Genomic DNA, 22,776 nt, shown 5'->3' with positions numbered 1-22,776 from the left:
CTTCAGTGTGACATCATACATCAATGTAACGACGACCTGGTTAAACTCACTACATTTTTAGCTGATGGACTATTTAGACATTTTAAATATAGAAATATACATTGTATTATTATATAGTTACGGTTTTATATAGTATATTGTAAATCTTAAATCACTGATTTTCTTCTTAATATCTTAACGTATTTGCTTTGCTTTTTATATCATTTTACTATTTATATTAATATTTTTATTATTTAAAATGTATATTGCTTAACATCATACTTATTTATAGATTATTTAGATGATAAGTTATATTGTTACAACATTTAACTCGATCAAAAAAAAGCCAAGTAATATTTAATTATACTTAAACAAAATGAGTACAATTATAGTGCAAATTTCCCTAGACTTTTCTGTCAGTTTTAAGTCAAGTGTACTTATGTGTAAAAGTGTCTGAAAAGCACATAAATAGAAGACTGAAAGTATACTTAATGCTTAAAGAAGTATACTAATAGCACACTTGAATAAACCTGTTTGTTGGCCTCAGAAATACTTCACATTTCATACTTTGATTTGCACAGGCCATTGATGAAGTTCTCTCGCTGTCATTTAAGAGTTGAGGAACCCGTAATAAGATCACCTGATGGTGAGTGTCATGGCGATCTAGAGTTCACTTCTGACCTGTAATGTGAGATTCTGATGATTGATTTTAGCGCAGGGCTTAACTTTGAATGTCACATTGATCACGGTCGCCAATTCAACTGTCGAGACTGGAATTAATGCAGGATTTGGATCTTCTCCGACTGTCATCTGTGATAAGAGCAGCACACGAGATGTGACTTATGATGTGTATTAAGCACATTTAAATCTGCATTTTTATTTTTAAAAGGGTGTATCGGCTGTCATATTAGCAATTTACCTCCTGTCCTTGATTGATAATTATGAGTTATGAGAAGCAGAAAATGAGTCTTCACAGAGATGGCAGATTAAAATCATTTTGGTGAAAACATGTTTGTGATGCGTGTGAAACATGTCCAGTTGACTCGAAGAGGTCTATAAGAGCTGGAGAGGAGCCATATGTTAGCATTCCTATTCACCTGAACGTCAATTCTTAAAGCAACACCAGAATGCTGCAGTTCTAAATTCAATTTTTGAGCCAATCAGCATATACCGTAAATGTCATGTGACTCTGCATGTGCAGGAAGTGATGTTCTGGACAGTGTTGGGTGTAACTAGTTACTAAGTAATTAGTTACTGTAATTTAATTACTTTTCCCTTGAAAAAGTAAAGTAAGGGATTACTCTTATTTTTTCTGTAATTTAATTAGTTACTTTTGATGTAATTAAACTAAAATACTTTGTGTAATGTGTGTGCAATAGTGGAATTGACATCAAAATTCAAAGTCTAACTTTAAAATCTGTGCTTTAATGTATAATTCTCACATTTGTAATACTTTGGTCAGTTAATAAGATTACTTTATGTAGTTTAATATTATGTATTTAAATGAATTAAAAGAGCCCTTTCATATCCTTGAATCACTTAACTCATCAAGGTTGATGTAGGATATAGAAAGTAATTAGTAATAAGTAACTAAATACTTTTTGGAGAGAGACATTTGTACAGTAATCTAATTACACTATTGAATATGTAATTAGTAACTAGTAATTAATTATTTTTTGAGAGTAACTTACCCAACGCTGGTTCTGGAAGCGCTGATGATCTCACGATCTCCTTGTAAAATAACTTTGCACATGCAGGTAAAATATTGACTTTAATATAATGAAATATTTGTGATTTGTAAGGTTTGTTAAATTGTTATTTACGTACAGAATACACATTTACTTTTAAATAGCCATTAATGAAAAAAGATTCTAGTTCACCCAAAAATAAAAATTCCGTCATTATTTATACGTCCTCATTTCATTCAAAAACTGTATGTGACTCTTTCTTGTGGAACCCAAAAGAGGATATTTTGAGAAATGTCTCTGGTTTTGTGTCCATGCAATGGAAGTCAATGGGGTGGTTTGGTTGCCAACATTCTTCAAAACATCTTTTTTTGTGTTCTACAGAAGAAATAAAGTCATACAGGTTTGGAATGACATGAGGTTGAATAAATAATGAAAGAATTAGCTTATTTATATCTCTGTTAATGCCATTTGTGTTTCCCCCCAATAACTCATGTTAAGCTCTGTCTTGTTTTCTCTGAATTCTGGTGATTTTGTATCTTCGTCATGGTTAGCAGAGCTGCAGGGCTTCCCAATGTGATTAGCTTAAATTGGCATCGAATCCCGCCATGGAGAAAGTGATTTGCTGGTGCGTTTGAAGTTGGCGGTAATTTCGGGAAGCCTTTGAGTGCCTGTTTGAACTCTATTTGACCTGGCCATTTTCATCCTTCCAGTGTTTGGTCTGCTCTACGGACAGCGTTTGATTAAAACTTCACATTAGCCTTTGATGAGAACAGTCTTCTCCCGTGTAGCGGACGCTCCATCTGGACGACCGGCCACCATAAGGTTGGTATCTTCATTGTGACATGTTCCATGCCCTCTTGCCGCTGTTAACATTTCTAAACACCTGGAGGAAGTTTAAAGCTGAAGTACGCGAGGGACAGCCTACAGTGTGCGTGACGCAAATTTCGCATTCATAATAGTATGCGCGTACTGTACGCGCACCGCCGGAATTTTGGCTGCGTCCAAATACCCCCACTTGCGGTCTTTGCACTTGACCACTTGACTACTTTTTTATGATGTATTTCCTGTTTTTGGCCCAAGTGTTCTAGTGGGCGTGAAGATCTCAAGTGCTTTTTATCAAAGCAGCTGTACACAAAAAAAAACAAAAGAAAAACACGTGTTAGCCAAACATAGCATAAATAAAAATAGCCTAACCTTAAAAAGAAGTTGTATAACTTCGCTGGAAAGAGCAAAAAGTCTCACGATTTATATCCAGAACGTGATGCATGATGGGATACACTTAGCCCCGAATACCATTCAGAAGTGGTATTCAAGATAGCGTGGGTTTAGTATGCGTTAAGTGCACTGCACTTTGGCATCTTTAAGACATTGGACAGACATGCACTCTAACTTCCTGTCGCGTGCACGCGCTCTTAAGTGGCCGACCGCAAGTGGGGGTATTTGGACGCAGCCTTTGTTATCGCACATGCGCATTCTATTACTTGGAGTAAATATTTAGGTGGCAACCGTGTCATGGGAGCATCGATTCAAGGTAGCAGAAGAAAACCTGACCCCTGTAGGCCCGGAGAGGTATTGCAATATGTCGCAATGCGCATGCGTCAATACCCGTGTGTACGCTAATGCTACGAGTCGAAAGCAGTATGCTTTGCTCGCTCGTGTACACGTACAAAAAGAAGCCTCTCTTGTTTAAGTGTTTCTTAAAGGGATAGTTCACCCAAAAAAGAAATTTCTGTTATCATTTACTCCCTCAAGTTGTTCTTGTTAAACTGTGTAAAATTCTTTGTTCTGTTGAACACAAAGGAAAATATTTAGAAGAATGTGGGAAACTAAACAGTTCTGGGGCACCATTAACTACCATAGTAATTTTTTCCCTACTATGAAAGTCTATAGTGCCCCAGAACTGTATGGATACAAACATTCTTCTAAATATCCTTTTTGTGTCCAGCGGAACAACACATTTTAGACCAACTAGAGGTTGAGTTAATGATCACACAATTTTCTTTTTTGGGTGAACTCTGCCTTTAAAGGGATGAAAATAATAATGTTGTGTGTGGCTCTTTTAATGGAAATGAATGGAAACTGGTTCTTAAAAGCTCCAAAGACGAACCAAAGGCACTATAAAAGTAATGAAATTAGTCTACATTTGTTCCTTTATATAGGCTTCATAAGTTTCTATGTACCATTTGTACATGTACCATAGTCTATATATAAGGTTAGGAACATGATGACAGAATTTTCATTTTTGGTTGAACTGTTCCTTTAAATAAAATTAAGTTGCACATGGCGATGATGTAATGGCAACAAAAGAACAACACGTCCTGCCAGAAATTCCTGACATGATGCAATCATGCAAAAAAAATGCTTTGTTAAAATAAAATTCACAAAAAACAATTTATTGTATTCTAGTAATAATGTGAATCATTAAAACATTTACAAGGTTACTTGACAAATCCATTAAACTACACGAGCGTGTCACTGCTAGTTTATATATAGAAGTCACTCGGCGTCCGAGACCCGAGTAGTGACCCGGACCATCTGCTGCCCAGTGCCACAAAATGGCAGGCCGTGGGGTAGCCGGGCAGGTAATTCAGGATTGCCTCGTGCCGTCCGCCGTGCCCGAGTGCCCGTCAAGCACACGTGCACATCAGGTCACCAATAATGCTCCATTGTGCTGGAGTTTATTAAACACCTGGAGGAAGACGCACGCCTGACTGGTGTGAAGCGTATGCCGCATGATAACACATGAGGACGAGTGGATGTTGGGTTGGTTGTCATTTGAAGGATACCGCCACCAAGTTTATGTGTTAAATCCAGCTCGGGGCGCGTCGACGCTGTAGTGATGGTGTTGACAGAAAACACATCTGGCCAACTCAATCCGTCAACGTGTGGTGTCGGTTCTGTCGCTTTGTTTGACAAAAGCACAGTTTCTTCCCCTGAAATAGTTGCAGGCTTGTAATTTTGATTGTGCTTAAATAGTAATTTAATAATAGCATTGACAGATTGCCAAAACAAGAGGTCCACTCAAAGAGAAATGAAATATTCTTGATTTTAATGAAGAGTTTGTGAATGAGAGGTATGAGACACGTGGTTTACAGGGATCACACATTTTATCACATGATCGCTCTTTCTTTCTCTCTCAACCGGTTTTATGTATATTTTTTGTCTTCTGAAACAAAACAGTGTTTATTTTCAGTATTTCAGAATGGACCACAACAGTAATATTAATAATCATCATGATTTATATTGTGTTCATTTTGCCGTAAAGGGAAACTCCGTATGCATTCATTCTCTTTTAGTAGACGGTAGTTTTTCCCTTATTTGATGAATATACATTTTATTGCAATTCCACATTTTCCTAAAATATTTTCTTCAAAATCATTATCATTAATTTGACTAAACTGGACTAAATGTCATTCATTGCCATTTTTTGTGATAAGATTCTATAAATCTTTTCCCCTGAGGAAAAGATAACAGCATATGGGTTTGGTATCCACAAGCATAATATTTTATATATCAAATGAGACATTCTTCATGTCATATACCCTAAGCAGAATGGATGTTAATATGTAGTATGTTGTGAGGGATATAATCATTTGGTCTCATGGCACTACTCACCAAATTAAAATCAAATTTACAGTGTCTATGTTGAGATTTCATTCACATTAGACGGGAGATGTCGGGCTGCTCTGCGGTGCTTCTGAGGAATAATAACCATAAAGCTAAAGAAGCTCATTCATGATCAGAGCGGTTATAAAACACTGAGGATTAACACATTTACCAATCCGGGAAAAAAGCGTAGCAATATAACATAACAGCAATAATAATGCTTGCAATAGAGCAGCATTAAAACAGCATCTTATCTGATGTGAATTCCTAAACAGACACTCATCCAAACGTCTTGTACCTCTTGCACGTAGACATGTTGTTGGACGGAGGGGTGAACAGTGATAGCTGTGACCCAGCACAACATCTCCCCTGTATTCTCAGACAGCGCAGGAAACACATTGGCAGGCGAGATGCAACGTCGCTTTGGCTCTGAATCCTCTTCGCTATCTCTCTTCTCTCCTTCCTCTTGTCTTTTCTATCAGATTCTCGTGTCCAGCTGCAACACTGAGATGATAGAAGACCAGCATCTCTCTACAGCAGAGCCAAGATACTACACTCTGGCCGGGTAATTTTCTGACCGTTGAGTTAAATGAACCCAGAAATTGTCTAGATGTGCCCACAATGGGTTAAAACAACTCGGCATAAGTTGATTTATAAAAAAACAGTAATAATGTGTAAAAAACTGGAAAAACAGTAATATACTGTAAAATATTTTTTCCCCTGTAAAATTATAGGATATAAGGATATATATTACATTGTTTTCTCCATTTTTCTTGTAAATGTGTTGTCTTTTTATGTAATTTTATAGTTTTTGAACATATTTAAAGAAATACATAAAAATCTGTAAAAACAAACAGTAAAATTCCACAAAATACATTACAAAATACAAATAGATTTTATGTGGAAAATCTGTAAAAAAACAGGAAAATTCTGTAAAATTACAGTATTTTACAGTGTACCCAACATTCTGACAACACTTAATAATTTTTAAATTAGTCGATTCCCCTTGAAGAAAATGCGTTGGGTCAAAAAGGGACAAACACAGACATCGAGTTAAATTAGCCCAGAATTATATATATATATTTGATATATATATTTATAGTTTATATTTGAACCAAAAATATATTAAAACAACCCAGCATTGGTTAATTTTTCAACCCCACAGCTGGGTTGGTCCCTTTTTGACCCAGCATTTTTTTTTAACGTTCACACGTCCAATGGATCCACAGCATTATTCACATTAAAATTGATGTAAAAATACACTCTACACTAAAAAATGTTGGGTAATTTTCAACCCAGCATTCGGTCAAAAAAGGCCAAACCCAACCGTTAGGTTAAATTAACACAGATAATGGTTTATATTTGATCTAACAGTGCATTAAAACAACTCGGCATTGGTTCATTTACAACCCATCCGTTGGGTTTGTCCCTTTTTGACCCAACACATAAAAATAACCCAGCATTTTTTTGAGTGAATGTGGACAGCATACATTGTTTGTATTTGTGGTAAAGGTTGGGTGGTTGATTTGGAATGGTGCTAACTAGCCTGCTAGCACTGAAATTATAATCCCACCCTCTATGCGATTCGCCGTCCAAAGCCACGCTTCCTCCAAACACATGAATGTATTTCGTAAATCCACGTAACGAATTACAAACTAAATCCATTAAATTCTTCTGGAAGCAACCATGGTATGATTTTGGTGAAAACAGACATATTTATGATGAATAAATATAAATGTTTGAGGTTGAAAAAACAATGACATTTTCAGTAAACATGTAAAAAAGGTCCCACAGATCCAAACATGACACATATTATAAAATTGATAAATTACTATTACTAACTACAGTATTTGAAGCTATAGTAAATAGCTAATGTAATGTGAGATATATACATTTACCTGCAAAACTTGGGAGTGCATAAGAATTCTACACCTCAAAAATAAAGGTTGTATAAAGGGTCTTTGCAGTGACCATTTTAGTCAACGGTTCTTAAAGGAACCATATCTTAATCATTCTCCACTACAAAGAACCTCATGTGCATCAGAAAGGTTTTGTGGATGTTAAAGGATTTTTATTGAACCATACAGAGAACGACTGTTTCCTTTAAGAGTATACAGTATATATTTTATATTGCAGAAGATAAAGACACAGTTCACCAAAAAATGAAAATTTGTCATTATTGTCTCACCAGCGGATGAGAATAACCTGCCGTGAGCGATGGAGATTTCGTATGGATTAAGTTGAATCAATGTCAGAAACGCAAACACTGATTCAAGTTTAGGGAGATGTAACTGAATCAGATATCGCCACGAGAAACACTCTCAGCAGAGATGGACTACAACCCGATATGCAAACATCATTTTATCTCTGCCTGAAGCTTTTATTTAGAAAATCCATCAGAAGACGGCAACCGAGGTGCCCTTTTGTTCATAAATAATAACACACTGATCTCACATTGAACGCGTTTCTTGTTTTATTCGCTAGAATGAGGACGGAGGGTTATTTGATAAACATGTCTAATGCACAATGTTCTGTTTGGATGATTGAAAGAATTCTTGTAAAAAGCTAGAATTGTACAATATTATCATTTGGTGATACAATATTGTTGAGCATTGCATTTAGAGCCACAGCGCTTATGGAATTTACTTTCATCGTATGAAATAAAGATGCGGCGAAAGTAAATGGAGGCTGTCAGTCAATGGCATTCTGCCAAACACCTGCTTCTATGTTACATAGAAAGAATAAAGTCATATGGATTTGGAACAACATCAGGATCAACAAATAATGACAAAAAATATTTTTTTATTTTTGGGTCAACTGTTCCTTTAATAAAACTTAATAAAACAAACAATTCACTTAATTGATTTTTAAAACAAAAATTCTATACAAATGTAAATATCAAAACACTATTTTTCAAGTCATTCCCATAAATACATGCATAGGAATGTGTCCGAGACGAGAGGTGTAGTGCATGCAAAACCAGCGTCGTGCATATTCCAAATCCTGCCTCCTGATTGGCTGCTCTCTCTGACAGGCAGTGCTGACCACGCCCCCACGCTGCGCCTGGTGGTGTTACATGTGCCCGAGTGCAGGCAGGCAGTTTTGAAAGCAGTTCCTGATAGAGACCACAGCTCCGATTCTACACTGGCAGAGAGCGCGAGAGAGGGAGCGAGCGAGGGAGAGGGAGTGAGACAGAGGGAGAGAGAGAGATTCTCCTCCTGCGCCGGGTCCACATTTGCACGATGGCATCAGACCCGGGGCTGCTGCCCCTCTTAGTGTGGACTATATCGATACAGGTCCTGGGCTCCAGAGGAACAACCAGCAATGAAGGTAAGCGTGCATGTGCCTCAGAACGATGATGGGAAGCTTTGCTGTCTTGCATAGAGTTGACACTCCAAAGGGCAATACGATTAGACTTCAAAATGTGTGTCGAATCTGGAACACTGTGAAATGAAGAGTAGGAATGAGAAAACTTGCTTGGGGAGTGAGTGAGTGTGTGTGTCAAAGTGCCTTCGGGGCGACTGGAACTTATGGGAGATGTTGCACTTCAGTTTTATTTGTGCATCAGTTTTGTACAGTAGTCATTTAGTGAATCTATGTGCATTACATTGGCAAAAAGCACAATGTGGCCGTGTTATAATAAGTTTAGTCGATTTAAACCCGGGGATTTCAACCAGGGGCTGCGGAGCCTTTGGGGTCCGTGATGGTACCCTACGAGGGAGAAAATATCATGTATAGAATTTTCTTCCTTTTTTAAAATATGCATTTGCATGAACACTCGTAAGAGCTATAATGTGATGTCATATAGAATGTAGTAACGTTAAGTTTTCTTCGTAATAAAATCGAATGTTTTGATATTGGGGGTCCCTGGTTTGGCTATGTGTTGGGGTCCTGGGGTCTGGTAGTGCTAAAAAAACCCTGGTTTTAGCACTAGATGATTGTCTTTTCGTAGCCTTGCATGTGTATTGTTTCTGATATACATCTGCCGTACATATAACAGACCAGAAACAAGTACCCTGCAATGCTGTGTTTTTAGGTTTGCAGTATTCATAATGTTCTGTATTGATAGTTCTGAAAGGTTTTATTATTTTCAGAATGAAGTCATCGCTTGTGTTGTGTGTAAAGCAAGTGCTGGTCTGCTTCTCCTGACCCAGCGACACGACCACACTTGTTAATATAAAAATAAAAAATAAAAATGAATACTTTATACTGTATTTAAAAACTTGCATTAATAACTTTATCAAGTGCTAATATATGATATATCAACTGATACTGACAAAGTTTTATAATTTTCCTCTATTTATCTACTTCTGTAATTATCTGTCCTGGGATAATAGCTTCAATTCACACTCATTTGATGGTTTTTACAAGTTAAAACATTTGTTTTGATGGTACAGTATGTTAAAACATTACTTTTTACAAAAAATCTGAATATGAAATGTGGAATCTGCATATGTATCTGTGGAAGAGTGATCTCATTTGTATTCCAATGTATCCCATGTACAGCATGGTTAGAGAGAGTAAAACATACATTATCAACATATTGAGAGCATCTTCATTTAATCGCATTGCACATTTTTATAATTAATCTCCTTTATTAAAAATAGACACAAATAAAACCTTTGAATTTGATATTCTGTGAACCTCTTAGGATTTGTAGTCTAAAGCTGTTTTCACCTCAAAGTGTTTGGATGCTGTCAGTACATATGTTTCAGTGTCTAGCGTACAAAACCATATGTGTGCACCAATCACACGTTTTATATGAATGACAATGAGCTCACGTTGATAAAATTGGCTTCTATCAAAAAGGTGTAGAACTAATTACTATATTTAGAAAAAATGTATAATTTTAAATTATGTATTTTTTTAACTATAGAACATATTTACCAATTTAGAAATACATTTAATACAATATATGAAACATTTTTATGTACATATGATATGCTTACTTATTACACGGCTCATTTGAATGCTTGATTCTGATTGGCCAGTCGCGACATTCCAAGGGTTGTAACCCGGATAACCCTGTAACCCGGATGCTGCAAATCATTTTGAGAGGGGCAGTTTAATATTACACAAAAATGAATTATAAATATGTCTATTAATAACATATATGACATTATATTTACGAATGATTAAACCAATTTGCCTGTTCGTGAAGTTTGAACGTCTTTCTTACTTTAAAACCGAAACTAAACGGGTTTTCCTCGCAGAAGGTCTGCATTCGGTAAAAATGAGCTAATAAAATATTTCAAATTCACATTTTATGTCCAGTTTTTTTTCTCATGTGGCAAGCAGCCGTGTAATAAGCGGAATAATGTACAAGCAGCCGGCGGTTATCGCGAAATAAGCCCCTTCAGTGTGATCCAAGACCCTCCGCTTCGCGTCCTGATCACACTGTCGGGGCTTATTTCTGCGATAACAACCGGCTGCCTGTACATTATCCCTTACATATCAGTCCATGAACCCCCTACATTATTTTCATGGACCCCCAATCCCACATGAAAAAATACTGTAGTATTTACTATAGTAAAATGTGGTAAATTGTAGTATGTTATAGTAATTAATACACTTTGAAAATGTACAGTATCCTTTAGTATAAACTAAAGTAACTTAATAAACTTTAGTAAATACTATACCAGGTCAAACTTAATATTACCTTAATATTTCTATGGTAGTTAAGGATCATTAATACCGTTTACTATAGTAAATATTGAAGTATACTCTAGTATTTTTTCACGGGGGAAGAGCTGACACTATTTGCAAACCCTGGTACTAATAAAATGGCAGTTGTGTTGTCATATCATGTATGTTTACTATGAGGATCAGAAAATAGTCTTGACCTCTTGACCTTCTGCAGGCACTCTTCAGCCATGCCATGTTTTCATCTCAGTGCATCTGAGAGGGTTTGCGTGCAGCCTGACACGGATGTTGCGCTCACACACACTAAGTGAACACACGGCTCGCGTGTAATTTCTGCCTCTCCGCTCTCTGTCACAAACTGTTCAATACAGCGTAAAGACCGCCGAGGTGAGGGGGGGAGAGACGCTCTAAAAAACCCCACAGACAAGCATGTTGGCCAGACAAGAGGTAAACAAGAGAATATTTACTATGTAAGAAAAATAAACCTTTCAAATTCACCTTCAATTTAACACCCGGCACATTCGAAAACATCTTGGCAGAAATTTGGCTCGCGAGGACAAAGGAAAACAAGAAACATTGGAGCTGTCGCTCGGCGAGACCAGTAAATGCATGTTTGAAATCCAAAATAACTCCATGTTCTTTAATCCGTTCGCGCGTTTGGTGTTTTGCTGAATTGTTCCATTAACCTGCATGAAAGTGTTTTAGAAAATCACCGTCGAAAAGCGCTTTTTGTCTGCCCTAAAAACAGCTTTTGTGCAAGTGTGATGTTAAGCAGGGTTTGCCGTGATGTCTCTCTGCAGCTTTCTTACGTAAAGGATGAATCATGTTGCCAGAAACAATGAAGATCAACGTGCCTTTATTTTAATCTTGATTAAAAAGCATTTTAAAGAACCCATCAGACCGAATGAGACCTAAAGAGAGTGATTATGAGATCAGGGAGAGGATAATAATAATCTTAACACATCTTTTGTTTTGTCATCAGGCATCCGTTCAGAAATGCTTTGTGTGCACAGACACCACAAATGAAAGAATTATAGAAAATCATTCTCAGATTTTTGTTTGAATCATGTACAAATACTGTTTAGAGTATGCGATCTATACTTTTTCTTTTGTTTCATTTAAATATACTGTCTTTTTCTTCGTTTCAAGACACCAAATTAATTTCTCATCTGACTTGCTTTTGACTGCGACAAATACCACAAAGGCAGAATACACATTATTCAGCTAGAAATATACCCATTTCTTTCCTTTTATAGATTTAAAGTCCATTTTCATCTACTTCACTGTGTAATTTTCTAGATTGCCTCTTAATCCAAAGCACTATTAGAATTCTTATCAGTGGATCTGTAGAAGAGCCTATACAAACACGTTTCATTTCGCTCATATGCTTTCACAAACTTTCATTGCATTCTCTTAAATGAAGTTTTGCTGGCGGGCTGATTTTAACTTGCGAACTACACGACTGGCACCTTTTTAATATTAATGTGGTTTTATGAAATGATGATTTGTGGCACAAAATCATTTAACAATGAACTTTGTGAGAAATCTGAATTTGCAAACATGCATCACAGATTGAAAGCTCTTACTGTGTGTTTCTTCTTTTCTTATGCCACTTTACATTTATGTCAAGATGTGTTTCAGAAGTGTTGAAATAAAAGATGAATATTTCTTTCATATTTTTTATGGTTGTTTACCATCTTTTTGGCGGGGTTACGAATTTCGCTTAAATTAAGTTGCGACTCAAAAGAACCAAATGTGGGTTTGAAGTGATTAAACGTATATTTCGTATATTTGTTTGATCATTTTTAACAATAATAAAATTATGTCTAATGCAAAGTTAAACCCTCTTAAAGTGCCATAATAGAAATCACAGACTTTCCATTATCCTTGCACACTCAACTCCACTTTTAATCTTTTACAGCACAAGATGCATCAAACCCTGACACATTTCTGCATGTAGTGGCAGGTTACACCAAAACAGCAATGCTTCTAAAATAAGAGAAAAATATGAGTAACTCTTGAAGTGTGATGGTATTAAAAAAAATCTAATTCTTATCTTCCCCGGGGAAAAAAAACAATGATTCCCAAAACAGGACTGTCAAATCTCTTTTTAACGCCGTGCACGTGGGAGGCGGAGGAAAGAGACGGTAGTCCTGCTCTGTTATCGGAAGCCCAGCGTGTCAGAGTTCATGCACGGTTTCAGCAGGTCACAAACAATTTCCCAGACTTTTACCACCTTCTGTCTGCGGGACGTATCTGTTTATCTCTGGTTCATGAGTCTTAGGAATGATTTTGTTGATAAAATCATAGAAATGCAGTATGTGTCACGTATGGTGAAAGTGCATTACGATTTCTTACGGTAGAATAGTTTATTGTGCATCCGCGCTGTGGAGAACAGCCAAAAGCTGCATGCGGCTCTTATCGTCTGGGGAATTTAATATTGATTGTGGTGCGTTTGTAACTTTGATGAGTGGCAGTTTGTGAATGTGAGGCACGAGGCACCAGAACCTTCGAGGGAGGAGGTAGCGGTTAAGGATCTGGGTTACAACCCAAAAGGTTGTGGGGTTCAGTTCCCAGAAGATCTTTGAAAAAGAAAGTTGCTGAGATTTCAGAACATCCTGGTGTCTCTGCAGCAGTACTGCTGTACCTGTGATAAGTGAACTGTGCAATGTTGCATATGAAAAGAGAAGGTGAGATGGTGATCGAGTTCACATCGGCACCTTTAAAATGCAGATAAAATGCACTACCAGCCAAAAGTTTGCACACACCCTCTCATTATAATTGTAACTTTATTTCACAATCAATTGTAAAGTCATTCAAATATAACAAAAATATAAATGTATGAAATATTTGTGACCCCATCTGTGGAATTCGGGCTAAAGTTGAATCATCTATTCTATTTTAAAAACAAAATACAAAAATAGGTGATGTGTGTTTATCGTTGTAAACAATTAAATACAGATATGGATGGATGATAGCTTTGGAGATGATAGATTTAGAGATACAGTGCTCAAATTTTCATTTCTAATATGTCTAATAAATACTGAAACCAATGATTTTATTGACATTAAGTTTTATTTTGCTCAAAAAAAAAAACGCAGATTGTATCTAAACATACATATTCATATGAGCTAGCCACTTGTACAATTGTAGAATTGCCATGAGATTGTGTTGAAAATAATAACACAAATGTAAGTATGGGAATTATGTTCTTCAAAGTAGCCACCATTTGCATACAGACAGCCACAGAAAAAATGAAGAGACCATTTTAAATTATTTTCAGTTTTTCTGAATGTACTATTTATGTGTTTAGGTTAAATGATTATTTTTGATTCAGTCCGTGAAGTACTAATAATATTTCTCCCAAATTTCAAATATTGTTTCTATTTGCATTTATTTGCAGAAAATGAAAACTAGAGAAACAGGTGAAAATAACAGAAAAGATGCTCTGTATTTTTTAAGACCTCAAACTAAGAAAACAAGTTCATATTCACTTTTAAACAATACAACAGTTATATTTGTACATGCATTTAGAAAAAGGTTTAAAATAATTTTCTGATGTGATAACCTTGATTTTTATTCGTTTTCGTGCGTCTTGTCATGCTGTCAGTCGTTCACATTGCTGTTGGATGACTTTGTCTCTCCTGAGGTTTGATTTTGTTTAAATTCAACAGACACTGGACTGAACTGACCACAACACATCTAGAAATGCTGATTAAATGAAAATGGAATGGTCTCTTCATTTTTTCGGCGGCTGTAGAATACAGCTTTGTACATTTTATACATTCTCTCAACCAACTTCATTTTAATAACAGTATTAAAAAAGTTTCAATATGCTTGGCAATTTTGTTTGCATTTCCTTTGCGATCCAGTTCAAATAATTCATTAAAAAATTAATCCGTATTCATATTTATTTAAGCGTAGCATTCAGTCAAGTGTGTCCATACATTTGACTGGTAGTGTAACTTGGTTGTTATCAGTAAAACGCAGTGTTCTTTCACCTCGACCTGTGTTTACAGAGCAGTATCCATGTTTGCAGCAGTGCACTTGGAGGAACAGGGGATTCTGAATCAATACAGGCGGTTTGGTACTTCCGTTTGCTGATAGTCAGAGGTTCAGAAGGCCAAACATATAGAGAAGCACACTTCAGCAAACACTTGTGCTCGGTTTGACCTTAGTTGTTACCCAAACTAACCATTAATATTGTGGCCAAAAGAATAGCTATAAGTAATAGTGCATAGGTTAAGATTTTAATGAGCTTAAACAGTAAGAATATCTTTGTCAATATCTTTGTACATGACTTGTTGCTGTAGAATTAGGCCAAATTTTGGTATCTTCAATGGAGTAGTTCACTGACATATGAATATGTTTTCATCATTTACTCTCTCATGTCATTCCAAACCTGTGTGAGTTTCTTTCTTCTGCAGAACACAAAAGAAGATATTTTGAAGAACGCTGGTGACCAAACAACACTGAACCCCATTGACTTCCACTGTATGGTCCACCGCAACATTTCTTAACATATCTTCTGTTGTGTTCCACGGAAGAAAGAGTCATATACAGGTTTTGAACTACACCAGGGTGAATAGAGACATTTTTGGGTGAACTATCACTTTGGCAGAGCTAGTTTGTATCTTAAAAGGACAGAAACTATGTACATTACATTAAATGTGTCTTGTTAAATGCATTCTCCATTGCTGTTCTCGACATCATAACAAAACGATCAGTCAGTCCGTATAATTTTCTCTCTGGCAGCTGTAAAACAGCCAAGAGGTGAAGACCCGCTGCATGACAGTATGAAGAAAGAGCTACTTGATGCTGCATTTCAGCACGACAGAAAGGCCAAAGAGAGAGATAGAGAGAGGACGGAGGACGATAGATGACATTCCGGCATATTCCAAAATGAAGTGGCCCCACAGCGCACATTAAAGAATGTCCGTGTTGAACTTTATGGCTGTGACAATCTACAGCTCCAGCCATGGGGCTATTTCTGTCACGCCGGCCAGATGCACCTCGGCATCCCTGCATGATGGAGAGCGCAGCAGAACTCCACTGCCGCAGGAGACTCACCGCAGAGACCGTTCGTGAAACCAGAACTCAAACCGGTTTCGAATGATCGGGATCGACATAGCAGGATTAGGTCGAGAAATTATTTTGAAGTGAAAGTCACTATTTAAAGAAATAGTTCACCCAAAAATTACATTTTTGTCGTCATTTGCTCGCCCTACAGTTGTTACAAACCTGTAAACAATTCTGAAAACAAATGCAGATATTTTAATGAAAGTTTATAACTAAGCCGTTTTGGGTCACCATTGACTCCCATAGCAAACAAACCTGTAAACAAAGATATTTTGACAGGTTTGTAACAACTGGAGGGTGAGCAAAATATGACAAAATTTTCATTTTTGGGTAAGACTCAGGAAGCCTGTGCATGTCATATTTTACTTTACTTTCAAAAGATGTGTTTTGCATACTCTTTAATGTCCGTTTTTCTTGCCTTGCAACATTATTTTCATGACTATTAAACACATCTTACAAATGATCATTTATGAAAAAGCATCATTTTTGCAATGCAAAAAAAAAAAATCTGGAAATGCGTTTACTTTGGCACAGTGGTATGCAAAATATAATTGTATTGTTACATATTATAGTTTGTCTTTTGTGAACTGTCTAAGTTACAGAAAGAACCTGCCCTCGACTCAAAAAAATTCGGACGTCTTTGAAACAAAAATTGCTCCCGTATTCCCATCTGCCCATGCGTCACAGAAACGTGATACAGTAAACCACAAAGCCATGCGGGTCCTCGCTGATGGATTTCCCCTTTGCTTTCCATGGAGAAATGATGTATTTTACACCCCGTAATCTGCACATGAATCAAAGGTTTAACCCAATTTAGTGATGGGTTGAAAGTGGTGGTAGTCTACAGCAGGGTCTTCACAGCAAACCCAATGCGCACATCACATTAAAAAAAGACGAAGGAATTCCTCATTTAAGCAGGCGCAGATGCTCGGAAAGGTAGAAATTAATAAAGCTTATTTGAAGAAGAGCGGCGGAGGAATGGAAGCTCATTCGGAGGCAAAATATTTATTTAATATCTCTTTCAGGCCGTTGCGTCAGCGTAAAACGCGCTTTAAAGCATTATTGAAGGAATTATGCGACGCCTGCTCTAATAGAGGTCTGAGCACCGGCCCAAGTACATTAAATAATTACATGCGAAAACTCTGTTTATATCAACACAGCGGCCTGAGACTTCAAACCACTGCGGTGATGAAAGAAATAATCTCCTTTTCCGAGCTGTGGCATTGTTTATTTAATGCATTTGTGTTGCATATTTTTTTTTATTGAGGGAAAGTAATAAGAGCACAGTGTCATAACGTCATAAGCGAGGCTCTGAAATGCATCGCTTGCATGTCCCGTCATTCCACGGGAACGGCTGTCATTGTCACCCGCGCCTCGCAATCATTTAGTATCTATTCTATTGTACCGGACCTCTTTCCATTAAACACTATCGGAGTGTATAGATCCACCTCAGCGGTTCTGCTGAATGACAGGCCAACACTAAAACCATTTATATGGATTAAAATGTATCTAACTGTCAACGAAAGACTTGTCGCCGTTCATCTCAGAAGACTAGCGCAGCACCGTCTTACCCTGACATAAAGCTATATGAGAAATCATACGTTACTTCCAAGGATTAACTGATTTACTCAAATGATTCTGTCTGACATCTGTTGAATATGAACGCAAGCTTATGTTTGTCGTTTAATACAGACGTGACCAGGGAGGACGTGACATCGAATGAAATGAAATAGACGCTTTATGATTTGACAGCGAGTATTGTGAATATGTTCTTTTTGTACTAATGCCATCTTTGAAATGCGTAGACACGCACATTGTGTATCAGAGATCCCAAGATATTTAGAAGAATGTCGGTAACCAAACAACATTGCACTGCAAAAAATGACATTCTTACTAAGCATTTTTGTTTTGTTTTTAGTAAAAATATCTTAAATCAATATACAATTACTTGACAAGAAAAGTCACCTAAGATATTTAGTCTCTTTTTATGGAGAAAAATATAAGAATTATGTAAATTTAGGGTAAAAACAAGCAAAAAAAATCTGCCAATGGGGTGAAAAAAATAAACTTGAATTTAGTTCAAGTTTTTTCATTTTTCTCAAGTAAATAATTGAAGTTTATTTTTCTCACCCCATTGGCAGATTATTATTGTTTGCTTGTTTTTACCATAAACTTCCTTAATTCTTATATGTTTCTCCTTGAAAAGAGACTTAGGTCACTTTTCTTGTCAAGAAAGTGCATCTCGATTTAAAAATGTTTAGATATTTGTACTACAAAACAAGACAAAACACTTAGTAAGAATGTCCTTTTTTGCAGTGTGGCCCTCATTGACACAAAACCACTGAGACATTTCTCAAAATATCTTCTTTTGTGTCCCACAGCGGCATACAGATTTTCAACAATGCTCTTAAAAATAAAGGCGCTTAAAAGGTTCTTCACAGCGATGCCACAGAAGAACCATTTTTGGTTCCACAAAGAAGCATTTCGTCGAAGGCTCTTTAAAGAACCATCTCTTTCTTACCTTTTTATAATCTGAATGTCAGATGTTAAAGGTTCTTTGTGGAACCATTTTGACAAGCATTTTGAAGCAAGCACCTTTATTTTTAAGAGTGAATATGAGGACGGGGACAGAATTATTTTCTTTTTTGGGTGAACTATTGCTAAAACTAGTTTCAGTGGTGCTGCTGTATGTTCCACATAGCAGTTTACCTCCGCTTTCTCCAGTCCCAAAATAACTTTATACATCTATACATCCCTACAACAAACAAGTGGAAAAACGCTCCCCAGGGACCCCCGGCTTTGCCGCCGCGTGACCATTTGTGCCCACTGAATCCTCCAGAGAAAGACGAGGCTTCCAGGTCTCCGTTTACCTGAATCCGGCGAGAACATTAAGCATCAGACAAGAACGTCTCCATCAGACAACCGCACTGCCTCTGCTGGAATAATTGAAGTGCGAGCTGTGGAGAGAACACACAAAATGTCACGTACATCAGGGAATTTATATACAGCATCAACAATTCATTACCGTTCATTGAAGTAGTCCTTCAAGCAAAAGCAGACTGATATTCAACACGGACAAACAGTGTCCATCTAATGACCCATTCCTGCGAGCGCGGTGTGTTTTCTGAAGAGGATCTCTCCAGAGCTTTGAGGATAGACCTTCATGAGATGAATCCTCAAGGATTTCTTTGCTTAGATGATGAATGTTGTTTTAAACGCTCGCTCGCTCGCTCACGCACAGGCTCCTTGCTGCAGATCGAGTGTTTAGACGTTCTAGCTTTGTTGTTGAAAGGACGAGTCGTTTCAAAGCGAGACGGCCGATGACTGCTTTTCCGCATGATAAAAGAAGCACGGACTTAGTCGCTGTGTGAAATCTGAAGTCAATTTAGTTTTAATGGAAAAACAATATGACAGATCGGCTTCCTGCTTAAGAATGTGGAATAGATTTGTCTTAAACAGTTACATCATGCTGAGAGAAAACATACAGACAACTTAACCGGCTGAAGAGCACATTTCACACCAGATGAAATATATATGCTTTGCTACACCGGCCAAGCAATCAATTGAGAACATTTAAATGTAATTCTTAAATCGAGGTGAATAGCAAAATATCGGACCAGAACTAAACATGATAAACAGATCTGTAAAAAATCAGATCATCATTTTCTGAATTTACTATTATGTATGTGTTAACATGTAAAATTAACATTTTTGTTTCATTTTGTGAAGTAATATTACTCATTTCACATTTCTCCGAATTTCAAAATAAAAATATTTCATTTGCATTTATTTGCACAAAATGAAAACTGGACAACATGGTCAAAATAACAAAAATGTGCATTGTTTTTAGACCTTGAATAGTATACTGTAAAGAACACTTTTTTACAGAACCTGATTTTTCATGACAGCTTTCATGCATCTTTCGCATTGTTGTTGCATGATTTTATGACACTCCTGGGGTTTGTTCCTGAAGTTCAACAAACACTGGAGTGGAATTGGCACCGTAGGCTACATGTAAAAATGCTGATGTGATTAATTTTTTATTAAATGAAGCATTTTCTTTCATATAATTTTTTATCAATTTGTTATCATATGAACTCTTTATCAGAAAGAAAGAAAGAAAGAAAGAATAAAAGGAGACATTTTCTGGAAAGGAATTAAATTATGTTTTTTTATGTTTGAGTTTTCAGTGTGTGTGTGTGTGTGTGCGTGTGCGTGTGTGTGTGCGTGTGGGTTGAAGATACAGTCGAGTGATTTGAGTGATCAGTAAAGAGTGAGTCGGGTGTAGAATTAAGGCCATATGGATGTCCTGCCTATCAAAAGTCTTACAACCCTCATCAGTACTTTCCAAAAACTGCATCTGTTCTCAAGTGTTCCATCTGGAACTGACAAAAAAGATACAGATGCTGATTTGACATTAAATTTAGACAGATTTAACTTTGCAGACCAAGGATTCGTTTAATAACTCGTACTTAAGAATTGATTGGAAGACTCTGTATTTTGACGTTATAAGACCAAAACTAAGAAATGACCAGATTTGTACATTTTCTGAAAAGTGTACATTATCTTTATGTGAAAAGCACGTTTAAAAAAACTTGCAACCAAGATGCCATTAAGCATGGTTGCTAGCGAGCAACCACTAAGGTGGTTGCTAGGGTGTATTATGGTTACCCTTAGAAAAATTATCCATGGTTTTATTACAGGAAAAGTGCAGTAACCTTGTTTTTTGGCAGATGGATTACTGTTTGTATTACCATAGTTTTACTATAAATACTATGATTAAACTATGGTACTATGGGGTTAGTATGGTTGCTATGAATCAAAAGCAAAAACTGGTTACTACAGTTAAGCCATGGTTCATTTTCATGAGGGTATTTACAAAACTTTCCCCAAATCTGGCCCATTTTTATCATCAGCCAGACAAAAGTTGCAGATTTCTTTGCAGACAAAAGTTCAGAAAACAACAGCTTAAAGTATCATTCATGTCCATAGAAGAAACATTGTGGGAGCAGTTATACACTGTATTATAATACTCGGAGTTAACGGTTTGTTGAAACTCAAATGATAGTAATAGTAATACTTGCCTTGTAAGCACCACTAATAAAAGTACCAGCATGCATCTGAAAATGTGCTGTTCATAATCAGAAGTAAAAACAAACAGGTATATTTAGTGCCCTTGCGGTTTCCTCCCCAGCTTGCATTATTCACACATCTATTCATTAAAAATACATTCCAAACTAATGGTGATAAACATTACGCTCCCATCCCCATTAGGACGGTGCACGTATTCCTCTCTCCAAAGGAAAAACTTTACAGTTCGTACCCATAATGCATTGTGCTAATGAGGCTGTTGGCGGTACGCTTTCTCCATTCACCAAGAGTTCACCCTGTGGCGCTTCAGACGCCGCAATCTCTCCGCCGGTGACCCGGGCGGCTGGAGCACCGCAGCTCTCCATCAATCCAAACGTTTCAAACATGCTTCCACATGAACAGGCAGAAAAACTGAAAACAGAGAAGAGTTTTGGGAGGGTATATGAAAACATGTTGCCTCAGGGACATCTCGGTTTCTGAAGGAACACAAGAGACTTATTTCACAACAGGTCGGGACTTTTCTGTTTTGATGGATAGACTCTTAAAAACGATATTTTCTGAGGGGGGGCGAACGATTAAAAATTGTTTAAGAAACAGCTGAAGTGTACACCTAATTCCCTCAAGATATCCCTGCGTTGTGGAAAGCCATCCGTCACCGTTGACAGGCGACAGGCATCTCCATGTGTAATTGTAACATGGGCTTGTGAAATTGACTGCGCTACGAGGTCATTGGCTGATTCGCTCGCAAAAACAGGAAGTTGAGAGCAGTGTTTAAAGGTGCTTTCAGTCAATTTCAGTAGCATGGAGACAGATTCATGTGGCCAAAAGTGATGTCCAAGTCTTTGCTGTTTATTTGAATGTATCATTAAAATGCATAGTTCACCCAAAATGGAATTTCTTTCATAAGAAATTATTAGATATTATTTACTAGAATGATCTTGCTTGTTCTATAAACACCATGCACTGTGCTGTGTTTTACATTTTCTGTTTTTTTTCTGTTTTTCTCCTGTAAAGCTGCTTTGGAACAATCCACATTGTGAAAAGCTCTATATAAATAAAATTGAATTGAATTAAATTAAATTGAATAATATATTCAGTAACATGTCATTTTAAACCTGTATGACTTTCTTTATTTTGCAGAACACAAAAGAAGATATTATGAAAAATGTTGGTAACCAAATAACATTGCCCCCTACTGACTTCCATTGTATGAACACGAAACCACTGAGACTTCCACAGAAGAAAGAGTCACATACAGGAATGACATGAGGGTGAATAAACGATGACAGAATTTTTAGGTTTGGGTGATTTGGTCACTTTAAGGAGTCTGTATGCATATTGCAAGGTTGTGATTGTAGTGTATACTGAAGCTCGGCTTTGGTAAGAATTTCAGTAGGCTTGGCAGAACAATACACACAACACAAAGTTTACAGAGTCAAGAGAGAGAATCAACAAATAATGATAATAACTGATAAAATTGTAAACAATATACGCTTTATTTTCTGTGAGCTTTTTGTTTTTCTATGCAATTTTTAAATATATTTGAATAAAACCCATATTCCCTGATATGCATTAGTTTGCTTTTTGGCCAAATAAATTTGTCCAATAAATAATAAACGTTTTCTGTTAGGGTTGCACTTACAGAAAAGCCACATGAATTTCACATGTGCAAAAACATGTGGTCTCACGT

At 36.8% G+C, this 22,776-nt stretch overlaps 1 protein-coding gene across 4 annotated transcripts in view; it reads left to right on the top strand.

Annotated features, from left to right (window-relative positions):
* The first annotated feature begins 8,380 nt into the window (after positions 1–8,380).
* The window catches only part of epha8 (eph receptor A8), a 100,963-nt gene continuing 86,567 nt past the window's right edge, over positions 8,381–22,776 (top strand). For all 4 annotated transcript variants that reach the window (XM_057361327.1, XM_057361326.1, XM_057361329.1 and 1 more), the window contains exon 1: positions 8,381–8,603. In XM_057361327.1, the coding sequence (XP_057217310.1) occupies positions 8,516–8,603 (88 nt within the window). In that variant the 5' untranslated portion in view covers positions 8,381–8,515. The remainder of the gene's footprint in view (positions 8,604–22,776) is intronic.

This window comes from Triplophysa rosa, linkage group LG20 (genome assembly GCF_024868665.1).
Source record: "Triplophysa rosa linkage group LG20, Trosa_1v2, whole genome shotgun sequence".
Lineage (NCBI taxonomy): Eukaryota > Metazoa > Chordata > Actinopteri > Cypriniformes > Nemacheilidae > Triplophysa > Triplophysa rosa.
Note: the sequence above shows the minus strand (reverse complement) of the source record. Positions and strands in the feature narration are given on the sequence as shown.